This window comes from Triticum urartu, chromosome 7A (assembly GCF_056163025.1).
Source record: "Triticum urartu cultivar PI428250 chromosome 7A, HENAU_Tu73, whole genome shotgun sequence".
Taxonomy (NCBI): domain Eukaryota; kingdom Viridiplantae; phylum Streptophyta; class Magnoliopsida; order Poales; family Poaceae; genus Triticum; species Triticum urartu.
The window spans coordinates 714,320,386-714,343,902 of record NC_141879.1 but is presented as its reverse complement, the minus strand read 5'-3'; the positions used below and the strand labels follow the sequence as shown (position 1 = coordinate 714,343,902).

General features: G+C 46.6%; 1 protein-coding gene across 1 annotated transcript in view; it reads left to right on the top strand.

The window, feature by feature from the left end:
• The window catches only part of LOC147962063 (uncharacterized), a 28,590-nt gene extending 11,837 nt beyond the window's left edge, over positions 1 to 16,753 (top strand). Inside the window, exon 2 of the mRNA XM_087534040.1 lies at positions 14,560 to 16,753. Coding sequence (XP_087390166.1) covers positions 14,560 to 16,753 — 2,194 coding nt within the window. The remainder of the gene's footprint in view (positions 1 to 14,559) is intronic.
• Positions 16,754 to 23,517: the final 6,764 nt, after the last annotated feature.

Sequence of the window (23,517 nt, the reverse complement as noted above, 5' to 3'; positions counted from 1 at the left end):
AAGAGCATGCCAAGTTGATGCGATGGCACAGTGAGAACCGAAAGAAAGATGGGAAGTTGGGAGCACCCGCTGACGGGTCACAGTGGAGAAAAATCGAGAGAAAGTACTGGGATGAGTTTTCAAAGGACCCAAGGAATGTATGGTTTGCTTTCAGCGCGGATGGCATTAATCCTTTCGGGGAGCAGAGCAGCAATCACAGCACCTGACCCGTGACTCTATGTATGTATAACCTTCCTCCTTGGATGTGCATGAAGCGGAAGTTCATTATGATGCCAGTTCTCATCCAAGGCCCTAAGCAACCCGGCTACGAAATTGATGTGTACCTAAGGCCATTAGTTGAAGAACTTTTACAGCTGTGGAATGGAAACGGTGTACGTACGCAGGATGAGCACAGACAGAAGGAATTTAACCTTAAGGCATTGCTGTTCGTGACCATCAACGATTGGTCCGCTCTCAGTAACCTTTCAGGACAGACAAACAAAGGATAGCACGCATGCACGCACTGTTTAGATGACACTGAAAGTATATACCTGGACAAATGCAGGAAGAATGTGTACCTGGGCCATCGTCGGTTTCTTCCGACCAACCATCAATGTCGAAAGAAAGGCAAGCATTTCAAAGGCGAGGCAGATCACCGGAAGAAGCCCGCCATGCGCACCGGTGATCACGTGCTTGCTATGGTCAATGATTTACACTACGTAATCTTTGGAAAGGGTCCCGGTGGACTAGCTGTTCCGAATGACGCTGAGGGACACGCACCCATGTGGAAGAAGAAATCTATATTTTGGGACCTACCCTACTGGAAAGACCTAGAGGTCCGCTCCTCAATCGACGTGATGCACCTGACGAAGAACCTTTGCGTGAACCTGCTAGGCTTCTTGGGCGTGTATGGGAAGACAAAAGATACACCTGAGGCACGGGAGGACCTGCAACGTTTGCACGAAAAAGACGGCATGCCTCCGAAGCACTATAAAGGTCCTGCCAGCTACGCTCTTACGAAAGAAGAGAAAGAAATCTTCTTTGAATGCCTGCTCAGTATGAAGGTCACGACTGGCTTCTCGTCGAATATAAAGGGAATAATAAATATGCCAGAGAAAAAGTTTTAGAACCTAAAGTCTCATGACTGCCACGTGATTATGACGCAACTGCTTCCGGTTGCATTGAGGGGGCTTCTACCGGAAAACATCCGATTAGCCATTGTGAAGCTATGTGCATTCCTCAATGCAATCTCTCAGAAGGTGATCGATCCAGAAATCGTACCAAGGCTAAGGAGTGATGTGGCACAATGTCTTATCAGTTTCGAGCTGGTGTTCCCACCATCCTTCTTCAATATCATGACGCACGTCCTAGTTCATCTAGTCGACGAGATTGTCATCCTGGGGCCCGTATTTCTACACAATATGTTCCCCTTTGAGAGGTTCATGGGAGTCCTAAATAAATATGTCCGTAACCGCGCTAGGCCAGAAGGAAGCATCTCCATGGGCCATCAAACAGAGGATGTTATCGGGTTTTGTGTTGACTTCATTCCTGGCCTTAAGAAGATAGCTCTCCCTAAATCGCGGTATGACGGGAGACTGACTGGAAAAGGCACTCTTGGAAGAGACTCAATAATATGCAGGGACGGATATTCTTGGTCTCAAGCAAACTACACAGTTCTATAGAACTCTACCTTGGTGACCCCGTATGTCGATGAACACAAGAACAGTCTGCGCTCCAAACACCCGGAGCAGTGAGACGACTGGATTACATGTGAACACATCAGGACTTTCAGCAGTTGGTTGGAAACACGTCTCAGAGGTGACAACACTGTTTGTGATGAGTTGTACTTGTTGTCCAGGGGACCATCTTTGACTGTATTGACTTACAAAGTATACGAGATAAATGGGAATACATTTTACACGACCACCCAAGATCAAAAGAGCACCAACCAAAACTGCGGTGTCCGCTTTGATGCAGCAACCGAGAGCGGAAAGGACACATATTATGGTTACATAGTGGACATATGGGAACTTGACTACGGACCTGATTTTAAGGTCCCTTTGTTTAAGTGGAAATGGGTCAATCTGTCAGGCGGCGGGGTACAGGTAGACCAACAGTACGGAATGACAACAGTGGATCTGAAAAATCTTGGGTACACTGATGAACCGTTCGTCCTAGCCAATGATGTGGCACAGGTTATCTATGTGAAGGACATGTCTACCAAACCGAGAAAAAGATAAGATAAGGAAGCGAATACATCATACGATGAGCCAAAGCGCCACATAGTTCTTTCAGGAAAAAGGGACATCCTGGGAGTGGACGGCAAGACAGACATGTCTGAAGATTATGAAAAGTTTCATGAAATTCCTCCCTTCAATGTCAAGGCTGACCCAAGCATCCTGATAAACAATGAAGATTATCCATGGTTACGGCGCAATAAGCAAATGACACAAGCGAAGAAAAAGTGAAGACTTTCTCCGCAACTATTATGATGATACCATGCCAACTTTGTAACACACGAACATGCTACCATTGTACGTTCTGTACATGCACATGCTATGTGGGTGAAATTATGATACCATGCCAACTTTCAACTTTTTCAGAGTTCATTTGAAATGCTTTCATGTATTATGGTTCGGCCCTCGTAATACCATGACCATTAGTCCCTGGCCCATGCCAACTTTCAACTTTCAACTTTCTAAAACTAATGGCAGTAACAGAAAGTTTATAATTTTGCTCCTCGCCCTTGGCCCTTGACCATTAGTCCCGGTTTGTGCCACAAACCGGGACTAAAGGGTTGGTCCTCGTTGCGAGCAGAGTTTAGTCCCACCTCGCCAACCGAAGGGGGCTCACACCGGTTTATAAGTCCTTCCCTCTCTGCCTTGTTGAGCTCCTCTCAAAGTGAAAATAGATGCTCTAATAGAGAAAAGTTTAACCTAAATTCATAGTGAATTTCTCTAAAATTCATAAAATTTACTAGGAATTTAGGTTGAATTTTCTCTATAAGCGCATCTATTCTCATTTTTTAGTAAGTTAATCACAAACTTGTGATTCAAACAATTTTCAAAGAATTCAAATTTTAACTATTCAAATTTGAAAACTAATGGCACTAACAGAAAGTTTATAATTTTTCTAAAACTAATGGCACTAACAGAAAGTTTATAATTTTGCTAACCTAAAAGCAAACAGAATTAAAAATTAAAGCAAAAAACAAAAGAAAATAAATCATGCAAAAAACAAATCAAAAAAACAAGAAAAACTATTTTTATAGTAAAGTTAATCACAAAATAAAATAAATAAAGCAACAAAGAAAACAAAAAAACTAAAAAAGTGTTTTCAAATTTGAAAACTAATGGCACTAACAGAAAGTTTATAATTTTTCTAAAACTAAAAGCAAAAGAATAAAAAAATAAAGCAAAAAACAAAAGAAAATAAATAATGCAGAAAACAAAACAAAAAAACTGGGAAAAATAGCCACAATAAGTATTTTGTTGTAAGTAGAAACAAAATAAAATAAATAAAGCAACAAAGAAAAAAAAAACAAAAAAAGTGTTTTCAAATTTGAAAACTAATGGCATTAACAAAAAGTTTATAATTTTTCTAAAACTAAAAGCATAAAGAATTAAAAAATAAAGCAAAAAACAAAAGAAAATAAATAAATCAACAAAAAAACAAAAAAATGCCACCTACTGGGCCCCCACGGCCTGAATACGACTAGAAACCCATCCAAGGGCCAGGATTCAGGCCCGCAGGGGGCCCAGTAGGCCCACATGCATAGCAGTGACAATTAGGCCCGTAAGCCTGCAATGGAGAGGAGCTCGAGAGGGGTGCGGCAGTGGGGCTTATAATCCACTGCGCACCCCTCTCAACTAGCAAGGTGGGACTAAACTTTCGACGCAGCAGCCGCACAAGGCCTTTGGTCCTGGTTGGTGGCACCAACCGGGACTAAAGGGGGCCATTGGTCACGGTTCGTGGCACAAACCGTGACCAATGCCCCCCTTTAGTCCCGGTTGGTGCCACCAACCGAGACCAAAGGCCGCCGCTTCCCGCCCTTTGGGCTGCTGAAAAGAGGCCTTTGGTCTCGGTTGGTGGCACCAACCGGGACTAAATGGGGCATTGGTCACGGTTTGTTCCATGAACCGTGACCAATGCTCCGTTTATATAAGCCACACTTGTGAAAATTTTGGTTCAGTTCCTTCGATCCCGCCCCGACGACGCCGCCAGGCTGCCCGTGCTCGCCGTCGCCGTCACCGCCCGCTCCTCGTCGCCGCCGCCACCCGCTCCTCGAGCCCGCGCCGCCCCCGAGCCCTTGCCGCCCTCGAGCCCGCGCCACCCTCGAGCCCGTGCCGCCCCGGAGCTCGCGCCGCCCCTCGAGCTCGCCGTCGTCCCCAAGCCCGCGCCGCCCCCGATCTCGCCGTCGTCCCCGAGCCCTCCTCCCAGAGCCCGTGTCGCCCTCGCCGCCCTCCTCCCCGAGCCATCCGCCGCCCTCGCCGCCCCCGCCGTCGCCCTCGCCAGTCAACCTCGCTGCTGTGAGCCGCCGCCACCTGTTTATCATTTTTTCATTTTTTTGTACGTATATATAATGTATATATGTATGTGGCTATATGTATGTATAGATGTTCATATATGTGTATTATTTTTTTTGTTCAGAGCACTTTTTGTTCATATATGTATTTTTTTTGTTTATGTGTATTATTTTTTTGTTCATAGCATTTTTTTGTTCATATTTTTTTCCATAGCATTATTTCCATGTATATATGTATGTGGCTATGTATGTATAGATGGATAGCATTTTTTCCATGTATGCATGTCATTGTCGATATACCCCCTCCCCGTTAACTTCGACAGGAGGGGGGTCGATATAACCCTCCCCAATAACTTTGACATGAGGGGGGGTCGATATACCCCCTCCCTGATAACTTCGACATGAGGGGGGGTCGAGAACTAGTTTAGGGGGTCGAGGGTTGAGAACTAGTTTAGGGGGTCGAGGGAAGAAGGGGAAGAAGAGGGAGAAGAAGAGGGAGAAGAAGAGGAGAGGAAGAAGAGGAAGTCTTCTCCTCTATTCTTTCTTCTCTTCTTTTTTCTTCTTCTTCCTATATGTATTAGTTTTTTTATTTAGGTTGTTAATTAGTAGATATTAATTTTGTTCATATATGTATGGATGCATGTGATATGTATGTATGTATGCATGTATTGGGTATGTCGTTGTCGATATACCCCCTACCTGATAATTTCGACATGAGGGGGTCGAGAGGGGGTCTAGGGTCGTCGAGGGTTCGAGGGGTCCAGGGTCGTCGAGGGTTCGAGGGGTCGAGGATCGCCGAGGGGTCGAGAGAGGTTTCCTAGTGTCAAAGTATTGAAGAAATCCATGGCTTCATCATTAGCCGGAAGTAACCAGGGCATGACGAAGTCCTCCAAAGTTATTTTGGAATGGTGTCCCGGATAGGATAATTTGCCTTTTTGTATGAATTTCAGCAAAGGCCTTCCAAATAATGATATTTGAAAGGTTCTTGCTGAACTTTGTACCAAAAAGCGAATTATCTTATCTGGGACTCCGCTCCAAAATAACTTTGGAGAGCTTCATACCATCATGCACCTGTTATTTCGCCTAATGATGAAGACATGGTTTTGTTGAATTCTTTGACACTAGGCAACCTCCCGACCCCTCGGCGATCCTCTCTAACATGAGAGGAAGAAGAGGATAAAAAAAGAAGAGGAAGAAGAAAAAAAGAGGAGAAGAAAGAATAGAGGAGTTCTTCTCCTCTATTCTTTCTTCTCCTCTCTTTTCTTCTTCTTCCTCTTTATTTTATCGGAAACGAGGGTCGTCGAGGGTCAGGGTCGCCGAACGGTAGAGGAAACCGTAAATAGAAAGTATCGTCGGTGTGAGATACATGTGGCCGTCGGTGTCGGACACTACATCCACGTCCCACAAGTGGCGCGGGCTTCGACGCCCACGTCACTTGTGGGACGTGATGTAGTGTCCGACACCGACGGCCACATGTATCTCACACCCACGATACTTGCTATTTAGGGTTTCCTCTATCGCTCGGTGACCCTCGACGACCCTCTTCCCGATAAAAAAAAGAGGAAGAAGAAGAAAAAAAAGAGGAGAAGAAAGAATAGAGGAGGAGTCTTACTCCTCTATTCTTTCTTCTCCTCTTTTTTTCTTCTTCCTCTTCTTTTTTATCCTTGAAGCGTTGTCGAGGCCACCCCAAACCCTAGAGAAGCAGCGTCGAGGCCACTAATTAATATTAGTTCTACGTTTTTGCCACTAATATATCCATCTGTCATGTTTGAATAATAATTGTCATGTTGTCAATATTTGTAGAAACTATGGACACCGCCCGAGACGAAGTACAAGAAGAGTTGTTGGGGGACATAATCGCACGAGGAAGTGATGCCATCTGCTTGTTGTTTCTCAACGAGACCGATGGTCTGGAAGCAGCTGATTATGATGGCTCCGATGACCTAATGCCGGTGCAAGAAAGAGACCGTGAGGACGGCTCCGGTGACCCAATGCCGGTGCAAGAAGGAGACCGTGATGACGTCTCCGGTGACCGAACCGAGTCCGGCCAGGTATATATATTAGTTAAGCTTCTGCTGACTAGATAATTGATGCATTCATTGTTTTGGTATGTACACATATTAATTAAGTCTTTGTTCTTTTTTCTAGCCCTCCGGATCGAGCACAACTTCGGTAAAGAGACGAGGCCCGAAGAAAAAGTTGAGCTCGGATGAAAAGTTTGAGATCATAGCAATCGCGCCCGACGGCCAACCGATTGAACCCCACCGGACAAAGAGCGCATTTGTTGCTCAGTGCGGGGTTTTGGTTAGGGACAAGATTCCGATCAGCATCCAGCAATGGTTTAAGCCGACTACAGAAGACCCTGAGGTGTCTTATGTCAATGATATGCAGAAAAATGATCTTTGGACTGAGCTGAAGTCAAATTTCACCCTACCGCCAGAGGATAATCCAGAGAAGCCAGTTAAAGAGAAATTAATCAAGTCTTTTGCTCTTAAGAGGATGGCAGAACTATTCAGGAGGTGGAAGAAAGAGCTGAATAAGTTTGTTGAAAATAATGAGACACCAGAATTCAAGGGCAGTTATGAGAAGATCAGAGATCACTGGCCCGCATTTGTGGCCCACAAGACATCGGAAAAGAGTAAGAAGATGTCGGCGACAAACAAGCAAAATGCTGCAAAGAAGAAGCATCACCATCGCACGGGGTCAGGTCGCTACCTTGTAGCCCAGCCTAAGTGGGCCAAGACTGAGAATGATCTGGTTGATAAAGGGATCGAACCAGAGACAATTAACTGGCCAGACCGTTGCCGGACTTGGTTCTTCGGGGCTGGCGGAACCTTGGACCTTGTAACAGGGAAGTGCATTTGGACGAATGATCAAATGGACATACCAGTCAGGAAGCTTCAGGACTATATCAAAGCAGCGCATCAAGGGACGTTCTTTCCAGACAGAGAGAACGACGAGCTCACAATGGCCCTCGGGAATCCTGAGCACCCTGGACGGACACGAGGCACGACAGGCTCCATTCCGTGGAAGGTTGGGTTTCCGGACGCAGGCGGTTACAAATCCCATGAGAGGAGGAAAAAAGTGCAGCAGACCCAAATGCAGGTGCTGCAAGCAAGGGTACAAGCGATAGAGGAACGAGAAACAAATCACAGCAAATGTACTGCCGAAGCTTCCCCCGAAGCTACCCCGCCATCTCAGCGGAGAAGCAGCATGGCTTCCACCGAGCTGCTTCAGCCGGAGCATGCCTTGACGGCTCCTGCCAGCTATCCCGTGGATGCTATCATGGAGTCTCAAAATTGCCACCTTATGACGCAATGGATGAATTTGAAGGTCAAGGCGGCTGTTGGCTCTGTTTATCCTACTGAACCCGGCGCAACTTTTCACTGCCGGCCGATTCCAGAAGGATATGCTAGGGTGATGGTGGATGAAATAACGGAGGGATTTGAGGTCCTCCAGCTTGACCACCCTACCGGTGAAGGGGAGACTAGGCTGGGGTCTGCTCTGAAGACTCCATGCCTATGGCGGAAGGAGCTCATCAACCTTCCGAACTGGACGCCTCCGCCTCCTCCTCCTCCTTCGGCGAGTCAGGGCACTCCGCCTACTCCACCGCCTCCTCCTCCGGTGAGTGACGATCAGGGCCCTTGGCCGGCTCCTTCTCCGGCGCGTGGCGGCACTCCGCCTCCATCTCCGCCTGCGCCGACGCGCCCGAGCAGCCAGCCTCCTCCTTCTCCGCCTCGTCAGCAAGGGCGGAAGAGACCTGCCGCCGCTCCGGCTGCTCCGGCGCGTCGTAGTCCTTCTCCTCCGCCTCGTAACCAAGTAAAGAAGACAACCGCTCCGTCTGCTCGGCCGGCGTCTAGCAGTACAGCCATAGGCGGGAGGACATACAGATTCGGTCCTTCTCTGAAGACTCCAGAGAAGTTAGCATATGAGAGGACCCCGAAGGAGAACGCCGAGATCGCACGAACCGAAGTGGATGACTGGTTTCAAGGGTTGAAAGCAAAGAGACATCCACTTTCGGAGGAGAAGGTAGATCCGGTGAAAGCGAAGCGCACTCTGGCTGCCCTGACAAAACCACCCAAGTCTCCGCCGAAAGGAAACTATGAGCGCATTATTGGAAAGGAATTTGCCGAAGCGGAGCGGTCGGGAAGTACTGTCAGTGATCAAAGACTGAAAGAACGACGAGCTGGGAAACAAATTGCCCAGCTCGGCGAACAAGCAAAGCAATCGTGCCCCCCGCTCAAGGTGCCTAGCCACAACGTCGCTAATGATCCGAGTATGGTGCCCGTTTATAGCAATCTTGCAGATTACTTGCCCGACGATGTACATTATGAACCCATGGAGGTGCAGATACAAAGATACGAGTACGGGAAGCCTCTCGTTAAATATGAAAGATCTCTATCAACGATGATGCGAATATTGCATGATTGGTACTTGAAAATCTGCAGAGACTCTGGGGGGAGGAGTACTTTGTATGTGAAAGTAAAAAAGGAGCATGACCTCGTTGGAATTGAACTGTTGCATGTTCCATTTGAGGAGTTCTATCAGCTTTTCAATCAATTGGCCCTCGATAAAACGACGGTCGCCTGCTACTGTCTGTAAGTAGTACTACTTCTGTCATTAAGTCTCTCTATATAGCTCAGCTCTTTCATTGCATGTATTTATAATCATCCTCACTATATTATGCAGTTTGAAGATCGCCGAATTGAAGAAAAGACAAGTCGTTGATATTGGGTTCATTAACACATATCTCATAGATGCAACTCAGGTTAAATTTCATGCCATAGCTACCGAGGCCAACTTGCTACGATCGTTGGTAATAAATGAAAACAAAGATATAATACTCTTTCCTTACAACTTCAAGTGAGTGTTACTGTCTTGTGCGTATTCGGTTTCCCTTATATATTAGTCAAGGTTATAGTAATGTAATTGATGAGTTATGCATGCGTGTGCAGTTTCCACTATATTCTCCTAGAGATTAAGCTTGAGCAGGGACTAGTAACCGTCTTAGACTCAAGACGAAAAGATCCCCAGGACTATGCAGACATGACTCAAATACTCGAGAAGTAAGTTAAATCGATCATTATCCACCATATCAGCAACTTTGTTCATTTTCTGATATATCAAGTAATTGTTTTCTTTGTCCAGCAGGGTTTGGAGAAAATTCACCAGAAAAGCTCCGGGACTGCCGAAGGAGCTGCAATTTAGACACCCGAAAATAAGTACTATAGTAGCATGTTCCGCGCATCTACTAGTCATTCAAACGCTAGTTTCATCAATACCATTTGACATTCTTGCTTATCAGTTTGATTGACCTCTGTTTCTTGTAAAGTGGTTGTGGCAGGAACAAGGGAATGATTTCTGTGGATACTACGTTTGCGAGTCCATCCACCACACGACCTGTGAGCGGGGCTACACTGACAAACAATATGAAGTACGTAAATAACAACATTCACAATTTTATTTTATTACCATCATTTGTGTTGAGTTTCATTCATTCATATATATATGTATTGACCCCCTTCTTTAAATTAGATGTTTCGGAAGCGTGATGAACTCCTAGCACCAGCTCGCATGCGAGCAATTCAAGAGGAATTGGCGGCATTCTTTCTTGACCACGTGATCCCTGAAGACGGAGAATACTATGTGGACCCTGAGTCCGTATGATTATATTTGTAAGAGATAATTATTGTATATATGTAGCCGGTAGTGTCGGATAGATATACGAGACTTGTTGTTCGACCAATCTCTCCGAGAAGGAGAGGTGGTCGATATCACTTCTCTCTGTATGCATATATGTTCATGACGATCTTCTGTTTTCTTCGTTTGCTTACTAGCTAACTAGCGTGTCTAGTCCTCTCTATACTTATGTATAGTACGTAGCGTCGACCAAGCACGGACATAAGAGAGGACACTTCTCTCTATTAATTATAGCTAGCTAACACAATATATGAAACACCTAAATTAACCCCCCAAAACCCCAACCCCCCCCCCTTTAAAAAAAACCCCAACCACAGAAATGCTGACGCGTGGATGCCTATTGGTCCCGGTTGGTGCCACCAACCGGGACCAAAGGGTCTCCTGCCTGGGCTCCGCGCACAGGCCACGTGGAGGCCCATCTGTCCCGGTTTTGGATTGAACTGGGACTAAAGGGACAGGGCATTAGTACCGACCCTTTAGTCCCGGTTCCAGAACCAGGACAAAAGGCCCTTACGAATCGGGACAACAGACCCTTTTTCTACCAGTGTAAGTCAAGTATTTGTTATGTATTACTTCTAGCAAATTTTATACTTGTATGGTATTATGGAGTACTAGTGTGAAACCCAATACAAAGAGAGAAAAGTAATTTTTTTTGTCCCTGAAGTTTACCGATAGTCTAAAAAAGATTTTTTTTTCGACGACATTATGTCCCTCATGTCTGAAAACTGGATAACTTTCGTTCAAACACAGTTTAGAGGGAAAAAAACCGGCCACATGTCAATGGTTTTCTCCTTGAGCTCCAGATCCACCTGTCGAGCACCTTGGTGCATAGAGTAGCGGCTGCCCGAGCCACCATTCCTGATGTTCACCCCGTGTCTCGCCGAACGATCATGTTCGTCTTGCCACTCAGGCACCCGTGACGAGCCCGCTTCTTCCCATTCTTCCTCTGCGGTCGGCGTCGTGAGCAGCTCCACTGAGGAGCACCTCCTCTTCTCCTCCTGGCCACGGCTAGCCCTTCTCAGCATGCCATGGCACGCTGCTCCACTCCTCCCACTCCCCGCTGTCTCCAGGCTTAAGAGCAAACCCTGGGAGACTCCATGTACTTCTCCTGCTCAGCCTATCACCGCCATTAGTCCACACAACATTCTCCCATTCTTTTGGATGATTCCCTCATACGAAAAAGGGTTTCCCCCCGCTTTATATTATAAAGCATACCACCAAGCATCCAACATAACAATGTCAAGTACAATAAGTCATAGAATCATGCTGGGGGCACAGCAAGACAAGCCCCAAATAAAACTAACAGGAGAAGCTAATCCGGCTTGAGAGGGGGGGAGGCGGCGGTGGAGGAGGAGCAAAAGACGTTGCCGAGGCACGAAGACCCGCCATGATGTTGTCAATGACGCCTCGATCGCTCCGCTTACTAAGCGGTCTCCAGAGCTGCAAGAAGCCACACATTTTGTAGATCACATCAGTCACACGAGATGAAATCACTCATTCGATGACTAATTTATTGCGGGTACATCAAAGGGACCAGGCAAGGGTGCCTAGCGTGACCCAAATAGGGGCGCGCCTAGGCCCGGGGAGCCTAAATACCTCCCCGAACAAATCCAGAAGGTTGTCATGGCACCACGTGCCCCCAACCACTCCCTGAACAAATCCGGAAGGTTGTCATGGCACCACGTGCCCCCAACCACTTCCCGGAAGCAACTACATAAGAACTGGGCTACCGGGCACCGGAAGATGATGTGGTTACAATCCTCCGGTACCAAACAAATGGGGCAGAGACCATCCCCCGGTCCATTACGCTTACGGACCTCAGTGCCTGAGGGGAGACGACCTCTAGCCCATTGCCAGAGAAATATGCGGATCTTCAGAGGAAGTTTGATCTCCCAAAGCACCGCGAGCTCCACTGGACCAGGAGTAGGAACAATCGCCTGGTACAGGGATCTAGTCGAAAATCTGCCGCTTGGCTCGAGGTGCCAAGAGAGCGAATCTGGTTCCAGCGAAGGAGAGTGCAGGGCAATACACTCTAGTAACTCATCCCATTGCGCGAGTTCAACCGCCCCGAAGGTGCGGCGGAAGGAAATCGCGCCGAGGTTCTCCAGGGCCGCAGCCACAGAGATCTATGGCCGAACATAGATAGAGAATAGCGCAAAAAGGTGATCTGCAAGGGGGCGGGAACCCGCCCATCTATCCAGCCAAAAAAGAGTACTATATGGAGCCTTGGCAAGGGAGATGGCTCTCCAAAGCCGCTCGAGTGATTCTTATGAACTCCTCCCTTATTAGCTTATTGATGTACATCATGAGATTCTATAGTCTACACGAAGCCCTCCATCAGGAAGTTACCAAACTGGTCTCCCGATTCTTCTGGGCGGGCGAGAACAATAAACAGAAGTACCATATGGTCAAATGGTCTGAGATCTGCAAACCTAAGGACTAGGGAGGCTTGGGGGTTATTTCTTCCAAGAGAATGAATATTGCCCTCCTGTCCAAATGGCTTTGGCGGATCCAGACTGAGGAGGGTGGCCTATGGCTTCAGATTATCCGTGGGAAATACCTTCGCGGGCAACCGCTAGCGTTTGCCTCTAGATCTGGAGGTTCCCAATTCTGGCAATCGGTGATCCCTCTGTTACCGGTTCTGCGCCCATATGGAGCAACCCAGAGCCATAGCGAGCCTTCCATTCTTCCCCTCCACACTCCAGCAACCTCCCCGCCTGAGGAATCTAGTAGGGAAGCTGCCCTCGTCCTCCTCCGACAAAAATGTCTGCCAGCAATTCCCGGCCGGCCATGGAGAGCACATGGGGCTCACGGGAAGGGTCGCCCTACACACCGAAGGCATGGCAATGGGCCAATGGCAGGGCATCGCCGAGTAGATTCAAGCAGCGCTTCCTTGTGAAACTGACGAAGGGCGATCATTGGGTTCGACCTCCTGGCCTATTGGCACGAGGAATTGGAGGGGGGTAGCCGCACGTGGGAACGTGGATTTTTGAAGCTCAGGCTTTCAGACACCTCTTATCTTTACCCTCCAATATTGCTTTGAGATTTGTTCTACACAACTAACTTACTACATGACATTTTCTCTTTTTGGTTCTTCAAAACAACACATCATACGAACTTCAAACTTTTCAGGACAACAAAACATTCTGACTACAATGTGGGAAAAAACTTTCAGATTTTTTCGTCCAACATAAATATACAAAATGAGATTTTCTTGAGTAAAAAATATAATATTTACTATATATGATTCACGAAAAAATCTGGTTTTTCCCACATTGTAGTAAGAATGTTTTGTTGTCCTGCAAAGTTTGAAGTTCATATGTTGTTCTATTTGGAAGAAACAAAAAAGACAAATGTACTTGCACAAATCGCGATGCAGAAATAGATGGCTAGATAAGGGGGTGTAGGAAAGCCTATGCTTCCTCAAATGTTAACCCGCACGAGCCTGCCTCCGACGGGTGCGGCGAGACGTGATCGTCTCTACACCTTCATCGGCGGGTGGTTCTGTGTAGCAGAATGACGACGGTGACCTCGACCCGTCTGCTATGTGGTCTGAGATGGAGGTTAAAGACGACGACAGCTAGCCAGTGGGCCCCTCTGAGAGAGAGAGAGAGAGAGAGAGAGAGAGAGAGAGAGAGAGAGAGAGAGAGACGCGAAGGGTAACTAGACATCCCCGGCTCGTCCTATTTTAAGTAAACACATGGCCGATTTTGAGACTTGAGGGAGTTAATGTCACCTTCTAGGCGCCATTGTCTTGTTTTGGACGAAAATTATTCGGTTTTGAGACTTGAGAGAGTTAATGTCGCCCAGAAAATCTTGAAGGACCAAATGTTGACTTTCAGTAAACTTGACAGACACAAAATATACTTTTCTCACACGAAAATCCCATGTCCGTCAGTGGATGCATGTAATGTATTAGGATATCACCAAAAGAGATGATGTTAAAAGAACTAACTATTATCTTCAGTCAAAGATGCAAGCTAGTAATGTCCACATCAATCAAAGAAGAAAGATATCATATTTTTTTGCGATTCTCATGTCAGGAGGGTGGGAACAGGTAGGGAGGAGGGCTTGTGTATATTTAGTGGGTGTGGCTAGGTCTAAGTTGACTGAGATTTAACCAAGTCTCACTCAAGTGACATAACACGCAAGAGAGAAAAAGAAAAAACTAAAAAGAAATTTTGCGCCGATCTCAATGTAAGATCTCACGAATATAGGATCGACTGAGTCGACTAAGACTTAGTAAGACTGTTAGTGTTAAGTAGAAACTGCATAATTTTTGCAGAGCAAATGACAAACAATTAACTATCCTTTCCACTGTATTGCTACGTGCAAACGTGGCAAATTCTCTATAGGTTGGTACCCTTGAGCGATCTGTGGAACGAATGGGAGATCCACTGCCTCATACTCGCGAGCTTGGGCCTGCAATTCCTCCTCTTCTTCACAGCAGGCATGCGGAGGCGCAGCACATCGCGTGTCCTCGGCACCGTCCTGTGGCTCGCCTACCTGTCGGCTGACTCTGTGGCCGTCTTCGTCCTTGGCCACCTTGCCGCGCGCGCGAGCGGGCCACAACACGAGCTCATCACCTTCTGGGCCCCATTCCTGCTCGTGCACCTGGGTGGGCAGGATACCATCACCGCCCTCTCCATGCAAGACAACGAGCTGTGGACACGTCACCTCCTGGGCTTCGTGTCCCAGGTGGCTGTGGCCGGCTACGTCGTGTCCAAGTCATCTTGGTCAGATAGGCGGTTGTTGGCCGCCACCGTGCTCGTCTTCCTCTCTGGGAGCTTCAAGTACGCTGGCCGCACCTCCTGCCTTTTCTTTGCCAGGCCAGCAAAAATCAGGGATCAATCCATGCATATTTTGTCAAAAACACTAAGGGTGCTGAAGGTTACCGTGGCAAATGCCGGAACAAATAGAAATTTGTTCCTTAAGCGTTGGAATGACAAATTGGATTTGATGCTGGGTAAATCTGACAAGTCGGTTTTGTTTTGGGAGGAGGAAATAGATCCAGATGTCGTGGCAATCATGTCGGTGGATGCTCCTCCAAACAGGATGGAGAGTGTTTTAGTTCGGGATGATCTGCCAAGCATGCTAGTCAAGTTTCAATCAACTTCGTGCCTCCACGAGCCATATGATTGTGTTGGCAGAAGTTTGGCAAAATGTTACGAGAACTTCTACACAAAAAGTCCACTTTTACATTTCTGCCAATTGGACGCTGTCGACCTTTTCTCCGTGGAATGGAGAAATTTAGGTATTGGAGAGTTCATTTTTTGTTCCGCTGGTGTGATTATCTGGTTGATAGCTATCCTGCTCCAAATTTTTCCAATCCCAATAGCCCTAGTGCTCTTCACCCTGGCTGAGAAGGAGTACCAAATCCATAATAGAGCTGATGTCATTGTGTCCTACATATTGCTCATAGGAGCCATAATCCTAGACTTTCCCTCTGCCTCCATGTCCATTCTTTCCTCTGCGAGATTCAACATTTTTGGAGGTAGGATTAAAACCATTGTCCTCAGTGTGGCCAACTACATTCAGCCAACATGTTGCAAAAGACAGTGGTCCGAGGAGTTAGCGCAATACAGCATGGTTAAGAGGTACGCCACAGGAGATGCTAGAGGCATGCCATATGTGCGGCAATGGATTGGCAAGCATTTAATAGCTTGCGGTGTCGAACTATTGGATCCAAGCATGACACACACACAGGTCACCGAAGAACTCAAGGGGTTTGTCCTCAACAAATTGGTACAGTTTGGAATTAAAAAACAGTACAATTTTGCCGATTTCCGTGGCCAGCTAGCACTTCAAGAGTGGAGGCAGAATGGTCCAGGGACGGAGGCTCTGTATTATAGCATCAACGAGGTGAAGGATTTCCCCACAAGCATCCTAATCTGGCATATTGCAACAGACATTTGCTACTACTCTAGAAGCAGCAGCTCGACCAACACAGAATGTGATAGATTGAAGAAGAAGAAGAACATGAGCAGAGAGCTGTCAAATTATATATTGTACCTTGTTTTCAAGTGTGGTGTGATGCTTACCAGCAGCTCCCAACTTGTTCATCACAAAGTACATGTTAAAATGAAGAAAGTTCTTCAATTGCAGCAGCCACAGATGGTTAATCCAGGGGCAGAAGCTATCATGAAGGTGTTTGAAGGCATAAAAGATAAACAATCACCCTCAACAGTGAATGGGGAACAAGAACAACCGGTTGATGCAGATGATACTACCTCTGGTGATCTAAAGAAACTCCTAGAGAGCATGGCAGATGCTATTTATTCTCCAGTGCTACCTAATGCATCTAAGGTGGCCCAGGAGCTCATGGGTATTGATGACGAAGGTGAGCGGTGGGGTCTCATCGCTGCGGTGTGGTCAGAGATGCTTTACTACACCGCACCTCGTTGTGGGAGTGCTTTCCATTATCAGCGTCTTAGCACAGGTGGAGAGTTCATCACGCATGTCCTACACCTCATGCATTCTCTAGGCCCATTCCTACCGGGACCTGGCAATTCAGCTTCGTCTACCCTTCGTGTGGAGGTCATAGAATGATCGAAGATGTAGTCATCACAAGCTAGTAAGAACTGGTGCATGCGAACTCTTCCACTATAGTATAATAAGTTCTGAATTCCATTTGCTCTAGTAGGCTGGGAATACATGGAACAATTGTCTAATGTTATTTGTGATGAAAATGCTGTGAGTACTAGTCTATGTTGTTGACCGTAACAGGGGATTATTCCGAGAGAAACAAGTGTATGTATGTATGTATGTATGTATGTATGTATGTACGTATGTATAATGGGGTGCTTTCCCGAGTGCATTGTTAAACCGACCAGTTTGATTACATATTTTTACAATACAGATTATTTGAATTCAACAAATGAATTCCATATAGCAAGCATGCCATTGCCAGCTGATTTTATGGATGGATACATTTTTGTGAACTATGAAACATTGTTTGTGTGTTGTGGAACACGTTTATTGTGAAGCGCATGCATAATTTCTGACTCGAAGTCTTGGCGTTTAGGATTTCCGTTATCTATGCAGTGACAGTCACACGCTGCACGTGGTCGTCATTTGTGCTGCAGCATTGCTTATCTTTCTTGTCGGGTTTTAATCTCTACTTCTAATATCTCAGTTGGTAGGTCGCATTCCGGATTTTATTTTCGTCCTGTTTTTTTTTGTCCTCCCTCCCACCTCCCATCGATCTCCCACACCCCCACCTCACCCGCACGCAACAAAAAAAAAACAGCACGCAGAAAAAAAACCACTCGTGCGATCACGATCCCCTCCCCTCGTGCGATCACGTACTCCCGAACCCCTCGCGCGATCCTGATCCATTGCGCCCTGTCAGCTTAGTAGCCACCGCCGCCGCCGCCGCGGACGACCTGACGGACAAACCGCAGTCGGAACTCGTGCGTTCGCCCTCTTTCAGGTTCCTCGCCGCCGCCGACCTCACTGACAATCCGCCGTGGGATCTCATGCGGGGCCCGATCTCCTGCATGATAGATCTATTTGTTGGCCCGTGGCAACCCTCCGCCTGCAGCTGCCGCCCACGCCCGCACCACAGCCCCCTCCGTAGGTTCTCATCGCCGCCATCGATTTCTCGTTCTGTCGTGCTAGGTTGAGCGCCGGCCGGAGCTGGTCGGCCACGGAGATGGCCGTCTGCGTCGTCGTCCTTGGGCTGAGATGGGGAGGGGCGGTCGAGATGAAGAGAGGAGGGAGAGGGAGACGGCGAGCCCATGGAGAAGCGCAACCAAGAGCCGTCCCGGTCGTCGTCCTTGGGCTGAGAAGGGGATGGGAGGACAAGATGAAGAGAGGAGGGAGACTGAGACAGTGAGCCCATGGAGAAGCGCAACCGGGAGCAAATCTGTCCGTCAGCGGTACGAAGGCGACAACCCCCTCCACCTCCGTGCGGCCACCCTGGTATGCAGCGCATTGCTCTATTCCAAGGCGCGTGCCTGTCTTATTTGATATTGTGTGTGCGTGCCTGTCTAAATTGTTGTTGTGTATGATTTGCTCCGTCACTGCGCATTCCTACTATCCTAACGATGGCCGCCAAAACATTTGTTGTTTGTTCAGGTTCTTTCAATACTGTACCTGCTTCCTCTTCCTCTGCTTCGAATCGATCTTTAGTAGGTACGAACCATGGTCTTGAAGCTCATGCATGTTCACTGTTTTCTGTAGAATACATGGATAATTAAAACCTATACGGGAGACGGACATTCTTCTTCCACTTCTCTACATCATGCTACCCACCGGGCGTGGATATTCACCTCCACCAATTTCATTGATCCTATGTGCTACTTCAGTTTATTAGCTATGTTTATACACTGTTCTTAAAGGCCTAAGCCAAAATCGCATGTTAATTCCCTGCGCAATTTTTGTTATCCTAATACACCTTGGAAAAAAAATTGTCACTCAAGATCGAACTCACAGTACTTAACTTTATACCTTCAATGCTTTTAACTGGGTGTGTGATTCTTTTGTTACTAAATAAGATTAGCTTCTCCCTATGCATCTGTTGTTTGTTTGATAATTTATTGGGCATATTTTCAACTAGAAGACACAAAGGAGGTGGCGTAGTGGCATGGAGATCCTGGTGTTGAGTGTCTTGTTTGTCTGGCTACTGTTCTGAATAGATGCTAACACTAATTATTAAGGCTAAATGATACTGTTATACCGCTTTCTTGGCCTAAATATTATTTAGTAAACATCTTTGTTCCATATCCTATTAATATGTGTGCATCTTCTCAATTTATTCCCATTGGTGCAATGCCTATTTGATTTTATTATTAGGTATTATGGGAAAGTTAATACTAAGTACCGCCCTTGAGCAAGCGCTTTCTATTTATGTGATTCAGTTAACGAATTCAGTTTTCCGTGGCCGATGAATACAGTAGGAGCCTGGGATCTTTTAACCGCAGAGATGCTTAATTAGTAATCAAAAAATGCATCATTTCTTTGTTGGAATTCTATTGGTTCGGCCATTGACACGTCTCTCTTCAAGGCAAGGTCAGGTCTAAGGTGAGCTCATCATATTTTCTTTCTTCAATCTCAGGTGAAGATTTATTTCCTGTGCACTAAGATCCATTTTTTACGTGAATGAGGAGGCCAGACAGCATTTTACGAACCGTTTATGTCTCTGAACCGGACCATACCGTGGGTGATTGACGATTGTCTTAGTGTGCATAGCTATATTCTTGGGTGCATGTTAGATCTAATAATTTTGACAATATGTTAGGTGACAGACGAAAGATTTGCTGATACGTTTGCATTTATCGAGTTCGGTGCAGAAGGTATTATTATATCTTCAGATGCTACATTTACGTTTTCAACAGTTAATTGATGGTTTGATACATGGCACATTTAATATAGCGGGTGCTAGAGCTGCACTTAACCTTGGTAGCACAATGCTTGGGTTCTACTCTGTTAGAGTCTTGCCTTCAAACACAACTATCTTACCTGTGAATCCAGAAATTCTTCCGGTGGTAGGTTGTTTGATGTTTCACCTTCTGCCAGCTCTATTCTACTTATCCACAATACTAACAACAATATCATATTCTTCCTGGCCCGTAGATGGAGGATTAGAAAGAAATGGTCCTATAAACGGTTTATTGTAAAATATGGATAAGAAGGTACACACTCGTGTTCTACTTTGACATCATATTGTCTTTCACTTGCTCATTTTCTCATCTTACATTTTTTTTTATTTCAAGACACCGCAATCAAATCAGATGTTTAATTACAATTTACATGTTTTCTCTGCAGGTTACTCAATTAGATGTAAAGAGTTTCTTTGAAGAACTTTGTGGTGAGGTGAGTTATGGCGCATATCCAATCATCGTGTCGCATAGCTTCTAAATAAGTATCTGTCTCATGGTGTAAAAAGTCCATAACTTTTGTGAGACTAGCTCTAAGACTGAAATATTTAAGTAATACTATATGCTCCTCTCCTTATCAATATGAAGAAAACTGAACAAAGTACCTTGCACGAGTTGTAAATAAATATCAATACTGAACATGACATTTGAACACTGGTAGAAAAAGGGCCTATAGTCCCAGTTCGTAAGGGCCTTTAGTCCCGGTTCCTGAACCAGGACTAAAGTGTCGGTACTAATGTCCTGTACCTTTAGTCCCGGTTCAATCCAGAACCGGGACTGATGGGCCTCCACGTGGGCAGTGCGCAGAGCCCAGGCAGGAGACCCTTTGGTCCCGGTTGGTGGCACCAACCGGGACCAATAGGCATCCACGCGTCAGCATTTCTGTGGCTGGGATTTTTGTTTTTTTGAAAGGGGGGGGGGGTTTGGGGGTTTTGGGGGGTTAATTTAGGTGTTTCATATATTGTGTTAGCTAGCTATAATTAATAGAGAGAAGTATCCTCTCTTATGTCCGTGCTTGGTTGACGCTACGTACTATACATACGTATAAAGAGGACTAGACATGCTAGTTAGCTAGTAAGCAAACGAACGAAACAGAAGATCGTCATGAACATATATGCATACAGAGAGAAGTGATATCGACCACCTCTCCTTCTCCGAGAGATTGGTCGAACAACAAGTTCTCGTATATCTATCCGACACTACCGGCTACATATATACAATAATTATCTCTTACAAATATAATCATACGGACTCATGGTCCACATAGTATTCTCCATCTTCAGCGATCACTTGGTCAAGAAAGAATGCCGCCAATTCCTCTTGAATTGCTCACATGCGAGCTGGTGCTAGGAGTTCATCCCGCTTCCGAAACATCAAATTTGAAGAAGGGGGTCAATACATATATATATATGAATGAATGAAACTCAATACAAATGATGGTAATAAAATAAAATTGTGAATGTTGTTATTTACGTACTTCATATTGTTCGTCAGAGTACCCGCCCCGCTCACAGGTCGTGTGGCGGATGGACTCGCAGACGTAGTATCCACAGAAATCATTCCCTTTTTCCTGCCGCAACCACTTTACAAGAAATAGAGGTCAATCAAACTGATAAGCAAGAATGCTAAATGGTATTGATGAAACTAGCGCTTGAATCACTAGGAGATGCGCGGAACATGCTACTATAGTACTTACTTTCGGGTGTCTAAATTCCAGCTCCCTCGGCAGTCCCGGAACTTTTTTGGTGAATTTTCTCCAAACCCTACTGGACAAAGAAAACAATTACTTGATATCAGGAAATGAACAAAGTTGCTGATATGGTGGATAATGATCGATTTGACTTACTTCTTGAGGATTTCAGTCATGTCCGCATACTCCTGGGGATCTTTTCGTTTAGAGTCCAAGACGGTTACTACTCCCTGCTCAAGCCTAATCTCTAGGAGAATATAGTGGAAACTGCACACGCATGCATAACTCATCAATTACATTACTATAACCTGGACTAATATATAAGGGAAACAGAATATGCACAAGACAGTAACACTCACTTGAAGTTGTAAGGAAAGAGTATTATATCTTTGTTTTCATTTTTTTGAATGATCGTAGCAAGTTGGCCTCGGTATCTCCGGGACGATGTTGAACCTCAATTGCATCTATGAGATATGTGTTAACGAACCCAATATCACCGATTTGTCTTTTCTTCAATTCGGCGATCTTCATTCTGCATAATATAGTGAGGATAATTATAAATACATGCAATGAAAGAGATGAGCTATATAGAGAGACTTAATGACAGAAGTAGTAGTACTTACAGACAGTAGCAGGTGATCGTTGTTTTATCGAGGGCCAATTGATTGAAAAACTGATAGAACTCCTCAAATGGAATAGGCAACAGTTCAATTCCAACGAGGTCATGCTCCGGTTTAACTCTCGCATACAAAGTACTCCTCCCCCCAGACTCTCTGTAGATTTTCAAGTACCAATCATGTAATCTTCGCATCATCGTTGTTAAAGATTTTTCATCTTTGACGAGAGGCTTCCCGTACTCGTATCTGTGTATCTGCACCTCCATGGGATCATAATGTACATCGTCGGGCAGGTAATCGTCAACATTGCCATAACCGGGCACCATCCTCGGATGGACGATGTCGCTAGGCACCTTGAGGGGGGGGGCACGATTGCTTCGCTTGTTCGCCGAGCTGGGCAATTTGTTTCCCAGCTGCTCGTCGTTCTTTCAGCCTTTGATCACTGACTGTACTTCCCGACCGCTCCGCTTCGGCCCATGTCTTTGCAATAATGCGCTCATAGTTGCCTTTCGGCGGAGACTTGGGTGGTTTTGCCAGGGCAGCCAGAGTGCGCTTCACTTTCACCGGATCTACCTTCTCCTCCGGAGGTGGATGTCTCTTTGCTTTCAACCCTTGAAACCAGTCATCCACTTCGGTTCGCGCGATCTCGGCGTTCTCCTCCGGGGTCCTCTCATATGGTAACTTCTGTGGAGTCTTCAGAGAAGGACCGAATCTGTATGTCCTCCCGCCTCTGGTTGTACTGCTAGACGCCGACCGAGCAGACAGAGCGGTTGTCTTCTTTACTTGCTTACGAGGCGGAGGAGAAGGACTACGACGCGCCGGAGCAGCTGGAGCGGCAGCAGGTCTCTTCCGCCCTTGCTGACAAGGCGGATAAGGAGGAGGCTGGCTGCTCGGGCGCGTCGGCGCAGGCGGAGATGGAGGCGGAGTGCCGCCACGCGCCGGAGAAGGAGCCGGCCAAGGGCCCTGATCGTCACTCACCGGAGGAGGAGGCGGTGGAGTAGGCGGAGTGCCCTGACTCGCCGGAGGAGGAGGAGGAGGCGGAGGCGTCCAGTTCGGAAGGTTGATGAGCTCCTTCCGCCATAGGCATGGAGTCTTCAGAGCAGACCCCAGCCGAGTCTCCCCTTCACCGGTAGGGTGGTCAAGCTGGAGGTCCTCAAATCCCTCCGTTATTTCATCCACCATCACCCTAGCATATCCTTATGGAATCGGCCGGCAGTGAAAAGTTGCGCCGGGTTCAGTAGGATAAACAGAGCCAACAGCCGCCTTGACCTTCAAATTCATCCATTGCGTCATAAGGTGGCAATTTTGAGACTCTGTGATAGCATCCACGGGATAGCTGGCAGGAGCCATCAAGGCATGCTCCGGCTGAAGCAGCTCGGTGGAAGCCATGCTGCTTCTACGCTGAGATGGCGGGGTAGCTTCGGGGAGGCTTCGGCAGTACGTTTGCTGCGATTTGCTTCTCGTTCCTCCGTCTACCCTTGCTTGCAGCGCCTGCATTTGGGTCTGCTGCATTTTTTTCCTCCTCTCATGGGATTTGTAACCGCCTGCGTCCGGAAACCCAACCTTCCATGGAATGGAGCCTGGCGTGCCTCGTGTCCGTCCAGGGTGCTCAGGATTCCCGAGGGC